Source organism: Sciurus carolinensis, chromosome 17 (assembly GCF_902686445.1).
Source record: "Sciurus carolinensis chromosome 17, mSciCar1.2, whole genome shotgun sequence".
Lineage (NCBI taxonomy): Eukaryota > Metazoa > Chordata > Mammalia > Rodentia > Sciuridae > Sciurus > Sciurus carolinensis.
Window position 1 is genome coordinate 47,642,412 of NC_062229.1, and position 14,752 is coordinate 47,657,163.

General features: G+C 35.4%; 1 protein-coding gene across 2 annotated transcripts in view; it reads right to left on the reverse strand.

Moving 5' to 3' along the window:
• The window catches only part of Kcnh8 (potassium voltage-gated channel subfamily H member 8), a 360,225-nt gene that overhangs the window by 88,390 nt on the left and 257,083 nt on the right, over positions 1-14,752 (reverse strand). For both annotated transcript variants that reach the window (XM_047531744.1, XM_047531743.1), the window contains one exon: positions 4,339-4,536. In XM_047531744.1, coding sequence (XP_047387700.1) covers positions 4,339-4,536 — 198 coding nt within the window. The remainder of the gene's footprint in view (positions 1-4,338; positions 4,537-14,752) is intronic.

Sequence of the window (14,752 nt, forward strand, 5' to 3'; positions counted from 1 at the left end):
CCAGCAACACTTATTGAAGCTACTATAATTCTCACTTTGCACTGCTCTGCCACTCATGTCATAAATAAAGTGGCCATACATGTGTGGGTGTTTCTGAACTCTATTCCAATTCATTGACCTATCCATCTATTCGTCAGCCAAAACCATACTTTCTTATCTACCATGACTTTGTAATACAACTTGTTATCTGTAGTGCAAATCTTCCAATTTTTTAGCTCTTCATTGTTATTTTGATTAATTTTAGCTCTTTTCATTTACGCTAGCTTTTGTAAACAGCTTGTCAGTTTTCAAATGCACATAATACACAGGCACCCAAACACAAATCTACTGGGATTTTTAAAATTAGGATTACATTGACTTTTTCATTAGTTTCGGCAAAACTTATAACATCACAATACTGAGTCCATCAGTACCAACCATCACCATTGTATATCCTTCCATTATTTAAATTAAAAAAATCGTAAATTTTCTCCCTAATTTTTTTTGTGGTTTTCTGTGTAGAAGTGTCATAGTGTTCTAATTAAATTTATTCTTGCATATTGGAGGCTTTTGCAATTGCTTTGTACATTTCACTTTTAAAATTAGTTGTCACCAGTCTACATGCATACAATTGATCTTTATGTATTAACCTTACTAAATTCATTTATTAATTCTAATAGTTGTTTGAAGCTTTTGGGATTACTTCTTTGTTATGAATGTTCTCAAAGTTCATGTAGATTTTTCTAGGTGTGAATTTTAAAATTATTTTTGCTTAATCTCTTTTTATAGTTTGAAATATTCATTCCATATATCAGTGGTTTCACACTCTATAATTACAGATGTTTATGTGGAAACCTAAATAATATCTTCAAATGGAAGTTTAATATATATAAAAGATAAAACTGCAACTCCTGAGGAAATTCTTCAGGTTCCCAGAGTCCTTCCAGATTGGATCATTTGGCATTTTTTTTGCTCATTTATTTTTCACCCAGCTTCTGTGTACCTTTTTTCTAGATAATTATCTGGGATTTTGACAGTTTCTCTTCTCATTTAATATTGCTACTACCTAGTTTGTAGTAGCTATTGCATTCTTAACATTAGCAACTTCATCAATCTTACATGGGGATTCTTAATAAGATATCCTAGACTTAAATATGTAGTAATATATGCTTAATTTTTTTTTGGAGTCCACTCAAAATAAATGTGTATTTTATTCATTTGTAATTGGCAGCAAGAGAAAAACAACGAATAATTCCAATTTAGTTTTCATGACTTATAGGAATTTAGATAGGATTTTTCACATAGAAGCTAAATTTATTTTTTCTATGGTTTTCTTTTTTAATATTTTAGTTGTTGATGAACTTTTATCTCATTCATTTATTTATATACGAAACTGAGAAGTGAACCCAGTGCCCCACATATGCATGCAAGCAACTCTACCACTGAGCCACAATTGCAGCTCTCTATGGTTTTCTTAGTAATATGTTCATTATTACCTTACAATTTTAATTTATGTATTGAAATTTGATTATTCTTCTGCTTTAGTGACTGTAACAGTATGGTATGTAAAAAATTGTAGTAACAGAGAACCTATGCTTAATTTTTTAAAAACATAAATTATTTGTGTATATTTATAAATATTATGTAAATAAAATTAATTTCTACTATATAATGAAATGGATATTTTACAAGAAACTTGACAGGTCTCAGGGAGTCCTGACATTTAAACTCACTAAACCTCTGCTGCTTTCTGTCTAAGTTGGGGTATTAATAATTTCCATCTTATAATATTATGAGAATTAAATTGTGAACAAAGTGCTCAATATTGCATGCTTTTATGATTAGCTGTCAATGTTATACAAGTAATTCGTGAATTAGGAAATATTAAAATGCAGGCATCATTTCTCTTAGCCTAAACACAAATTTAGAGAGCTTTAACCTGTAAAATCAAGTCACTTAGATGCCATTTGGCATTCAAAAGCAGAGTGCTGCTGAAGTCACCTAAAGTTTTAATACCACTTATACACGAGCACTGTACCAGTATTTTCTACCAAGAAATTGCTCAATAAACATTTAACAAAGAAGTGACAAACTGACATTATCAGATTATTTCCTGGGCCTTTGGACCTTGTGACTGGTGGAGTTCCTACCTTCAGTGAACACCAGGAAGTAGCTTATGCTTTAACGATTTCTGACTGAGGACCACTCACAATGTAGTAGGTGGATCACTAGAGAATAAGCTCATTTATTTAACAGATTTTTCAAATGCTAAATTAGGAGGCTTAAGCGTTGAGCATTTGAGCCTTTCCCAACATTTCCGTCAGGAGTAGAAGAAACATGGGCAAATACTAAATAAGTTTAGACTGTGTTTATTTTGCAAAATGCTTGTCATTTTGCTAGGCAGAAAGATGGGCCATCAAGGAGAGTGGAAATTATATAAGTCATAATACTGGATATGAAACAGTCACCACAGGGTCTGGCACAGTGTAGCTCTTCAGAAAATGAGAATTCCTGTTCTCTGCTCCCTAGGCTGTTACTGCTCAACATCAGCCAAGAATCTCTTAAATTGCTGCAGTCCCAGCATGCTACTTTAGCAACTCTGCCATGAACACTGTCTTTCCAAGAAATTCTCCCTATCCTGGCTTTCCTACTCACTGCTCCTGAATGTCCTGATTTGGCATTTAGTATCAACTGCCCAGTATCATCCAAACTCTTTCCAGATGCTTTAGCCCATCTCCTCCAAACTGAATTATCAACTCCTTGAGGAAAGGTTTGGTTTTACACTTTGATTTCACTGTGTGCTGAATGACAAATCCCTTGAGTCCCACATACCGCTCAATATCACATTTTCTATGGGAGGAGCTCGTAGAAATCATTCCCTACTATAAGGTTCAAAACTGTAAGTGATACCTGGGATGAAAGTCATTTAGAGAACATGACGTAGACTTTTGGAGCAATAGGGTGGGTCAGAAAATACTAACAGAATTCTGGTGTAAGAACAATGTTTGATCCAGGTAAAATGTCTGCATCCACTGCTGCTCCATGATAGCAGTCTTATTATTCAGCAAAATTTCCTATTATGTATTTAAAGAGAGATGCATTCAACTGGATTCAAATGTTGCCTCTTAATGGTTGTGTGGCATTGGGAAAGTTACTTTAATTTCCGAAACTTTAGTCATTTGAAAAAGGTGGATAATAATAGTATCTATCCTACATCAGCTAGGAGATTCAGAAAAGAGAAATCATGCTAAGTATTTCAACAGAGGAAATTTTTATAACGAGTTGTTTTCCTGGTGTTAAAATGCTGAATGAGCCAAAAGGGAGCATAAAGGTAACAGATATAATAAATGAAGAGGTGCTGCTAACCTAAGAGCTGGATCCAGAAAGGAAAGTAGTGAGGTTACCAGACACAAATCTCAGAGAAGGAGTTATGAAGAGCTTCAGGAAGCCACGGCTCTGACTTTGGGGTGCTGGCATCTGCAGTTGATGCAGGGATTTCTGAGGAGGCCCTAGGAACCTGGTTCTAGGAGTGCCTAAGAGCCTGAGAGCTGAAAGCGACTGGGGTGAGCTGCCTCCACTGTCACAAAGCCTGGACAGCAGAAGTAGTAGCCTGCCTTCTCCCATCCTCCTGCCTGCCAGTCTCCCTCTGGTGCTCTGTAATGGCAGAAGTCAATAAAGTCAACTGACAAAGAAGAGCATGAAAGAGTGGTCTGGAGCTCAGAGAAAACAGTATAACTTGGTTATTTATTAAATAGGATAATAATGGCAACTCCCCAAATTTATCTTAAGAATTGCTTATGGTGTTGCACTAAAGCATTTAGCGCAGAGAATGGAACATGGAAGTGATCAATAAATTTTAACTACTTATTATTACATTGGTGCAATAATATTATTACAATTGGTACAAAATTGGTTTTTATTTTTAGTTTTAACCAAATGATGTAGCAAACATTCTTAACTTACTACATTAGTATTAACAAAATTTGAAAACACTGACCTGTTTGGGACCACAGAATAAAGTTTCAAATATACACCTGCAAAAACAGACTCATGTAACTCCCAAACACAGGAGGTAAACAGCATGTTAAGAAAACACTGTGCTTGCCCTTTCAAAACCAACCATCAGGTGCTTATTCGTCTGTCCAGAAAATGAAAATGAAATTAACATCCCAGGCTTTCATTGCTAATTTATATGTGCATTATAAAGTTTGTCACTGATTTCCTAATTAGTGCTTTTAGAATCTTTCAAATTTGACCAATTTTTCTCTATTGTGTTTCAGGACAGAGCAAACAGAATGTGACAGTTTGGCACACTCAGATTCCTCTCCTTGGTCTGAAAGAAGGAGTTAGTTCCCTTACCACCAATCAGCATGGTGCAGATGGAGAAGATCTTCTCTGCATCTGTGTTAGCAGAGACGTTCCCAAACCCCACGCTGGTGAGGCTGCTAAGGGTGAAATACAGAGCGGCGATATAGGCACTTCGGATGGATGGGCCCCCCAAGGTGTTGTTGCCGTAGTAGGGAGATTCCAGTCTCTTTCCCAACTCATGGAGCCAACCTGCAATAGGGAAAAGAATGCAAATTTCAGATTGAAAAGTAAATCTTAGTATTAGCTTGTGTGTGGGTAATGATAAACAGGGACAGAATAATTTGCTCAAGGAAAACAAGAAAAAAAAGTTAAAAGGAAATTAAGGCAAAGTATCAGATTTCATTGCTATGAGAAACAAAAGCATTGTTTTTATGCACACTGTTCTGTATAACACACACAGCTGAGAAATATACATTTGAGAATGAATTGGTGGCCAAAGCTAAACAGGTTACCTTACTGCAGAGCTTGAATTAGGACTACTACTCTCTGTAATGGTGCTGTGAATTTCACTAGCCCTATTAAGTTCATATCAATGGAATTTTAAGAAATAAAAGGGTTGACTATTTTAAAACCTATATGTTGATAAATAGTAGGAATCATGAAAGTCTAGAGTTCACAGAGTGAGGGGGGATTTATTTGTATTCTGTAAGACCCTTTCCCTTTTCTCCCCTTTCATTTGGACTGATTTTAGTCACTTTATGAACTCCAACTTATGTTCCCTTACTCCAGAAGAGTCTCTGCAACCTCATTCTGCATTTTTGATTGCATTTTACTTACTTGCATAAGTAATGGAACTTGATGCCCACTTCAGTCATTTTTTACTTGTGTACATGTGTCAAATTTTATCAGATTAAATGCTTTAATTGTCTATTGCATGTCATTATATTGTAATAATTTATTAAAGGATATATTAATAGAGAGAATAACCAATATAATATTAACAACAGCATTATCTAGAATGGCAACACAACACAAAGTTACTTTAAAATCCTTCAGTGAAAATATTTGCCCTTTAAGATTTTAAATTTTATAATTATAATATTTTATAATTCACTCTGTGTCTCTCTATGTAACTTGGATGGGAGGTTCATAAGAATTTGGTTAATGGGTATTATTCACAAACCACCACTTTCTTATAAACACTTCACTAAATGACTGCCAAGGAAGAGACGGAAAAACATAACATTTTTTAAGCAGTAATAATACTTTAAAGTTATAGACTGTGGCACTCTGCTAGGTAATTAAAATGCAAATTTGAAGCAGCTGAGAGTTCCCTGAGACCCAGGAGAAATGCTTAGTGATGAGTATGGTGCTAGGTTCATCCTGTCTCTGGAGAAGCATTTCCTAATTTTTTGTTTGCATCAGGAACATCTAGAGAGCTTGTTAAGCAGATTGCCAGGTCCCATCCCCGGCATTTCTAGTACAGTAAATGGGGAGGCTGGGGAATGGGCTGAGAAATTGCTTTTGTAACAAGTTCCCAGGTGATCCTACTGCTGCCACTGCTGCTGGACCACACTCTGAGAAAGCACCACTCCAATAACAGTGGTTCTCAAAGCTGGCTGCCAATGGAAATCTTAAAAACACAACGCCCAGGTTCCACCTCCATTAATTAAATCAGAATTTCTGGTGCCATGTCCAGGTATTGGTATGGTTTAAAAGCTCCCAAAAGAAGCCAATGTGAAAGCAGGACTTAGACCCACTTTATTCTAGAACCTAGCAAACACATGACAATAATAGAATTTAACAAATGTTAGTTTAAAAAGTGAATGCGTTAATAAATGTATAAATGGTTCTTTATGGTGTTGTGAGATAAGATGATAACACTTATGCAGATATAAAACATATGAACATTGTAAATTCGTGTTCTATTCATGCACACAGTATAATAAGAATATTCTTGATAATAGGAAATTGATAATAAAATGTAAGATTTTTATGTTATAAAAGGTGATTCCATTAGTCAGTTGCTGCTGTCCACCCTGTCTAGAAACGTTTCATGGAAGGAATAAGCTCTAGATGCAAACCTAGATTTTTGTCTGTACTCTGCTATTTTTATGTTGTGGGAATCAATAATGTCTTTGAGTTTGTTTCCTCATTTTTAAAAATAGGGATTCTGTCTAACTTGTAAGGCTACAGCGGCATTAAATGAGATGCCACGTTAAGAAAATGCCAACCACTGCTACTGGCAGAGATTTGGAGTACACTATCACTGTTATTGCTTTCTTTCCTTACTTAAATTGGAATATGCCATCACAAAATTCAAACAGGTAAGAGAAGATACGAAGCCAGACGTGAACTGTATTGGAGAAAGGAAGGTGGTGACAAAATTTATTGGGTAGAACACTGCAGTGGCATGTGATAGAACCGAACATTTCCTAACTTATGGATACAGAAAAATGATCCAGCAGATAGTATTTCTTAAATTTGGAGGGTTGTGAATCTAAGGAAAGATGTCGAATCCTTTTCTCAGAACAATGAGTCTGGGGAGACACACAAACATGATTCTGTACAAATTTTCAGGTAGTCCACAGCTTCTTGCAGCTCTTTCAAACATGCCTGGTCCAAGGACCAAGATTAAAAACTCTACTCTAGAATTTTCAGTGAGGGAAAGGAGGAGGAAGAGGTAATAAAGTATGACTTGACAAAACTTAGCTTGATCTCTTATGCAAAAACATGATTTAGAAATAAAGACAACTTATCCAAAAATAAAGAGATATCACAAAAGCAACACAAGGGTGCATTGGAATACTATGTTGGATTTACGTGCTCTGTGGGAGGAGAGTCAAGACACATTGGTAAAATCAGGAAGCAGGGATGACATCTGTACTTGTCTTCATGATCGGGATGAAGATATCTGCAGTACAGAGCTCTCATGGGCATTTGAGCATCGATGAGTACGTACAACAATGGGATGCTGGGTAACTGGTGGACTGGCTGTTTCTCAGGAGTCATCCCAGTTGTGCTCTGAGAGGAATGTCCTATCATCTCTGCATGACAAAGAAATGAGTAAAGGGGCTGTCCCTTTGTTCCATAGTGGTCATTCCTGCCAATTATAGGGAACTCTGAGCAGCTGAAAAATGTCACTCTGCCCTGAGAACAAATACTGTGTGATGTAATCTTTGTTTTAGTTGATGCACAGAGGAAACAACAACAACAAGAACAACAACAAAACCGAAAACCAAAAATATCCACTCTAAAGCTCCTGCTTCTTCTTGTCTGACTCTGCCACACAGTCAGAACATGAATATACAACTGGGACCCATTTGTTGATATTAGTTGAATTAAAGCACTTATTTACTAATGGAATTCCAAGTTGTCTCATTAAAAAAGTAAAAAAAAGTTAGCCCGTACATTTGCTTAAATGTCTTAATTTGAACAGAAATGAAACGTGTAAGTATTCTCTGGACCAAATCAGTTTTCATATCATTTGATTTCCTTAATAAAATAAAAAAAGGGGTAAAAGTTTATGTAAGGATAACAGATGATACCCTCACTTGATGCCTATTCCTTTACATATTTGTGAGATTGCCTCTCAGAGTGGTCCAGGGAACAACACGCAGATGAACAACAGACCTACTTTTTGTTGATACTGTATCTCTTTTCTGTCTAGCCAACTGTTCCATCTATTTTGAGAAACATCTTGTTTTCTAAAAAGGGTTGCTACTAAACTGTGTTACAGCTGACAGAGCAGAAGCAATAATGATAATGAAAAAAACTGGTAACTTGGAAAGGAGGTAACACCCATAAATCCGGGGATTGGCTATGTGGGCTAAATAAAACTTCTTCACAGAACAGCTCGTCAGAAATGAGAGCACATGTTCCACTGTAGTCAGACAACATGTCACTTCACTATACAGAAGAAGCAATTTAACCAATTTGGAATCCAGTTTTTTTTTTTTTAAGCTGGAGGAACTCATGTCTCTAAAGGAAGGGATGTCCTGGAACAGTCTGTCTGCTTCTGCTCATTTTTTTTTTAAAGAACATTTTAAAAGAACATTTTGAAGGAAAAAGCACACACAACATGCGGTAGAATCTAAATATGCTGCATACACTGCCATATGCTAAAAACAAGAGATCACAAAATAATGCTGTCATTACTAAAGTAGATTACATGAATAGAGATTTGTGAAATAAATGATCAATCTCAAAGAGAGACAGAATGATTCTTGATGAGCATACCTAGAAAAGCATATAGTTCTTATAATTCAATATATGTATTTATCATTGCATATTTACCATGGGCCTAGTGTTTTGCTTAAAGACACATGTTTAACACTAAAAAGGAATTTCTTATTATTTTACACTCTAGGACTTTGTACAAAACATACTTTGTTTTACTAATTATATGTGTGCATTCACAATTTGTACAGGTGTGACCCGTTTTGTACAACAGATGTGTTCCCGGAAAAGTTTGGTTTACATTAGCATTTGGTGAGTTAACAGGTTTTTTAGATTAGGAATAAAAACATGTAATTTAAGGAAAACCCATGCTGAATCTCTTTGCTTATAAAATTCAGTAAAATGAAAAGTGACTTGATAAAATACAAGTTTGTTAAACCAGAGTTTAGATGTGTGTTTAAATGTGTGTGTATAGGGATAGAAAGGGGAGAAAAATTAGCAAGTCATCATTCCTATAATTCAAAGTGACGTTCTAGTTATGAATAAACCATGTTGTAATAGGAATTAGCAAGATTGGAGCCCAGGTGAGGGTTTGCTTGTTAGTAGGTTAGCATCTGATTACCATTTCACTAAGGGTTACCTGTGCTTCAGACTCTGTTGGGGTGGCACATTTTCTGTCTGATCTACATGCAACAACTGTATGGAACAGGTACAATTACCACCTGCATTCTGTCTCATTATTTCATTAATGATCACAACAACTTAGGAATTATTATATCTATCCAAAAGAAAAGAAAACTAAAAGCTCAGAGATTAAATGACTTGTTCAAAATGGCAGTGTTGAGATTCTAGTCCAAATCTGTCTGCTGTTTGGTTCAGCAAACATCTTCAGGAAATAGCAGGAAAGGGACACAGAAAAGGGAAGGCAGACAACAAAATATGCATCATCAGGAAAGTTAGCACTGTACACAACTGAACCTTAATTCCTTTGGGAAATGTCTGGACCAACGTAGAAACCATTGCTTCTTAACTCAGGGAAAGATGCACCAACCATCATCCATCATTAGTTGAGGTCTGCTTTGGGGAATTTTAATTCTTCACTAGTGCCTTGCCTCCTAGCAGAGGAGCTTAGAAAATACCTCAGACAATTAGGACCTATGGATGGAAAATCACACAGGCTAAGGGGCCGGGGTGGAGCGCCAACATTTATGACAGCAGTCAACGTTACTGGATACTAAGTCCTTAGCTAAACTTTCACATGACATTATTTTGCCAGTTCCTACAATAATTCTGCCTTGGGAAAGGGAAAGATAAGTTGAGCAATTTTCTTTATTTTTAAAGTTAGTATCAGATCTGCGATGCAGATTCATAACTTTCTAACTTAAATATCCTTGTTCTTTCTGCTATATTACATAAAGTTCTAATTTTATTTTACTTTTCTCCAGTGGTCTTTGGAGAGGGTTCTGTTTTTTTTTTTTATTTCCAGCTTTATTGAGTTATAATTGACAAATGAAATTGTGTATATTTATGATGTGCTCATGATGTTTTGATACATGTATATGTTGTGAAATGATCACCATAACCAAGTTAATTAAGATATCCATCAACTTACATTCATCTCTCTTTTTTTTTAGTGGTAAAAATCTTAGCAATTTTCAAATTTGCAGTTTTTTATATTATTTACATTTTTATGAAGTATATAGTTTATATTATTAGTGTTCAGAGTTGTACACAGTACAACTATGTAACTATGTGGAATCATGCCCTAAATAGACTATTTTAAATTGTTGTTTTAGATTGTGCTCTGTTGAAATCATTATTAAGTAAGTTTGTATTTTCAGTGCTTGCTTTTACTTTGAGTGGGAGAATGTCTCCCCAAAGCATGATGTAATGGTATAGAAAATAGATGAAATTATCCAAATATAATCCACAGTATAAACCCAGCCTAACCAGGTATTTAGAATCTGAATGTTACTTTAACTGTGATCAAGAGAGTTCAAATACAAATTTTTAAACACAGAAAATACCATGCTAGAGTTAATATTTGCTTACTCCCCTTCTTACTTCTGAAGACCCACTTAATCCTCTCGGATGTCATTAGGATGAGAGGTGGAAAAACACTGTGCTTCTTATAATTCAAAAAGACAGTAGGTGGCTGACTGAGGGAGGCAGAGCACAGGGGGAAAATGAGTACAGTGGAGGTCAGTAGGACCTAGGTGCTGAAGCATGGGACTGTCCAGTTGCAGAGGTGATTGAGAAATGTCAGGGTAGTGTCAGAAGTCTGAGTGTGTGTGTGTATCTATATGGGGGACTGTGATGGTGGTAATCAAGACCCAAAGCATTTGTGAGGTGTTGCATTTACTGGTACTGATACTTAATAGGAGTATCATGTCATGCTAAGTGAGATAAACCAATCTCAAAAAACCAAAGGACGAATGATATCGCTAATAAGTGGATGATGACACATAATGGGGGGTGGGAGGGGTTAATGTTAGGGTTAGAGTTAGAGTTAGGGTTAGGAAGGGGGGCAAGAATGGAGGAAGGAAGGACTGTATAGAGGGAAAAGAGGGGTGGGAGGGTTGGGGGGGAAGGGAAAAAAATAACAGAATGAATCAAACAGCATTACCCTATGTAAATTTATGATTACACAAATGGTATGCCTTTACGCCATGTACAAACAGAGAAACAACATGTATCCCATTTGTTTACAATTTTAAAAAAATTAATAGGAGTAAATACAAGAGAAAAGTTTGAGATTTCATTTTCATTGTCTCATAAAATATCTATACTCCACTGCATGGATAAGAAACATCATCAATAAAAAAAACATACTTGTCATGATTCTTGAAGGTTCACCTAGTGCCTGTCATTATAATATTTTGCTTTTTTTTTTCTTTTAGTAAACTTTTTGTTTGGAAATACTTTTAGAAGTACGCAAAAGTCACAAAGAGTAGAGAGTCCCTGTATAGGTTATAGTTTCCACAATTTTAATATCTTACTTCACAACTGTACATTTGTCAAAATTGTGAAATTAATATCAGTGCATTAATATTAACTAAACTAGGGGCTTTTCACATTGTGATTTAAGAATCAGAATCAAGGAGACATTCTTGCCTTGTCCTTCAAAACTCATTCCCACTATCTACTCCCTCCCCATTTTATGAGATGTGGTCAAGGATAATTAAGGAAGGAAAGGCAGACAACTGCAGTGGTGTTTGATGTTGGTTTGTTGATACACTAAGAAGGCACCCATGCCTTTGAGGTTCCAATGTGGCAGGAAAGTAGTCATTATTTGGGATTTCACTAATTTCACCTGTCATTCTCATAAACCAAGGAGTCTTTCACATTTTTAAAGTGGTACGATCTACTTTATTTTTCATCTTTTTTTTTTTTAAATTGTTCTAATTAGTTATACATAACAGCAGAATACATTTCATTTTTGAAGTAAAAGACTGAAACAATAATGACTGATCATAAAATAGTATAGACTGCAATTTGAGTCATAATATTGAGATCTTATGCTTGGTCTTATCACTAATTAAATAACTGTATGGTCCTTTACATATCAATTAATTTCTCTGATCTTTATCTCACACTTAAATGTGAGGTGATAGAATTGAGTAATCTCTAGGTTCTCTTTCTGGTTCAAGATTTTATGAAGTAAGATTCTGTAATGTTTCTTTACAAATGACTATTTCTTTTTAATACAAAATACTGTGTAGTAACTAGTGATGGTGAATTCATTTTTCATCTGTTTTTAATTCTTTGAGTGAAGACCATCAGCAAACATTGATGGAATGAGATGGAAACTTCTCATACTTTGATGTATGTACCATGTCTGCCCTAGTTCCATTGGTGATCAATCCTTCAGGGCAAGAAACATTATGTGCTGTTAGTACTGTCAAGAAAAAAGTACCACTTACGCTAACATTAGTCCAGAATTTGTCATTTCTCTACAGTTTACTTTAAATTTGAAAAGTGTAGGCAATAGAAGAGTCTTGGATATTGATTACTGAGGTATAGCATTTTACTTAAGCAACGATTAAACTGCCAAATTAAACCATCATCACATGCACACACATCCACATGCACAGAACCCTAGAAAGAATGAAAAATATGAAACAATCTGAAACCACAGTTGAGCAGCTACCGTAGAGTTTTCTGATTGATCCTAGGAAGAGGCAAAATAGGCCATCTGTTTCCAACTAACTAGGGCACTTCCAAATGCCTCTCAAATCTCAACTAAAAATAGAGAAAATTGTTAATGAAGATTAGGCTTATGGTTAAATTGGCAGAACATAAACTATGAACTATTTGCATGTAACCTTCTTGCATAAAATAGGTGCAATTCACAATGCTTTTATATCTGTGCCCAATATGGGCATTTCTTCCATGGATAATTGCTCTTGTATTTCTTGTGGCTTAAATGAGTTTCTGGGACTTAAATTTATGCCTGAGCTCAGAGGATCATTCACAAAGCTAACCTTTCACTCAGGTAGAAAACATTAATTCAAAGTTCTCATTACTTATACCTGTATCAGGACAGAAACCTGTTTTAGGAAGGCAATTTGGGATAAAAATAATTGAATCCAGCTATATCATTTTATTTTATTATTAGTATGCTAAAGTTTATGTTCATTATCTGCTCCAAATTTCCTCCTTGACCTCTTTTTACTCTCAAAGATTTAGGTTCAAAACTAGAGGAGAAAAATGTAGTGACATGCTTCAAATGTGCAAACCACTTCTCAACTGTTCTTAGCAGTTGCCTGGCAGCCATTTAACTTAAAAGGATAGGGTTTTGTCATCCATTGAAAAGGAGTCTCAAGTCACCCTGGTTTTTTAAAGCTCAAAAAAAGTTCTAATTACATTTCTTCCAGGTACATTAGAGGTAGGCATGTTTTATAACATCTTGATTATAAAAGTAAACCTAAAGTTAATTAGGTCACATAATATGCTTGAATATTGTATACAAATATGGTGGAAAAGAGTCCTCAGGACTTTATCTTATCTTGGTATTGATACTATTCTAAAGGCCTTTCCTTCAAGTTTCTAGGCAATGCCCCAGTCTCAAGATGAAACACCAACTTGGAGGTGTTAGTCTTCATCCTCCTTTAGAAAAACAGATTCTGACTCATGTCTACTAATGCATTTAAAAACCTATAACTAACTGTGTTTGATGTCTTGATGGGGTGTGAAATACAATACATAGTGGGAGGCTTCATGAATATTTTTAAAAAAATGTTTTTAATCAGGGGGTGACTGAGTGGCCTTGATGGAATGAAGTGTCAGAGACTTACAGAGTGGCATGGAAATTTTTAAAAATGAGAAGAAGATAGAGTACACAGGGACAACACATAGAGACAAGAAATAACAGGAAAATGGAGAAGAGAAATATAGGTCTGGAGGCAGGTGTCAGAATCTGGTATTGTGGTAAAACTTCAGAGCCCAGAAGGTGAGCAATGCAGTCTATAAAAGCACATAGGAAATCTGACCTTGGAATTGTGTTATCCAACATTTTCATTCCTTAGTTCTGCCACTTACTAGTTGTATTGTGTTGGGTAAGGGTGTGTGTGTGTGTGTGTGTGTGTGTGTGTGTCTTAGTCTCTCTAAAATGGAGAACATGGTAGTAAACTTCATGGGCTCTTGTGAGGTTCACTGACAGGATTCACATAAAGTGCTTAGCAGAGTGCAGTATTACACATGGCAGGCACTCAATATAAAGTTATTGTTGCTGCTATTGTTTTAAAGGAAAAAGGCTTTCTATTTAACTGAAAATTATACTGCTTAAAAATATCCTCATTACCCTCATTATTAAAAGCCTGGATAAAATATCATTTCAGCACTCCAATTTCATAAGTAGAAAATTATGCACGCAACCGCGTCATTCTTCAAATCAAGGATCTTGCACCATTCATATTTACAAATGACACTTTCCATTAATGAGGTAGTGAAGACATTAAATAGAAACAACATAGAACATTTTCTGGCATTAATTTGCTATGCTGTTCCTCTACTTGACTCTTTATAATAAAAGTAGTATGTTGTAATATTCTCATTTGTGCATTCATAGTTGGAGATCATACCCTGATTACCTAAGGTGATTATATACTATTTAATATAATCCTAAAGATGTAATTTGATCTCTTACAACTCTAAGAGCTAAGTATTACAACCTGGAATATTGATATTAAATGTTGTTACTTAAGAATGTTAATACAAAACATGAACAAGGCTAGCACCTGTTGGGGAGATGGGTTTGTCTGAATTGAAAATCAGTATACTAATT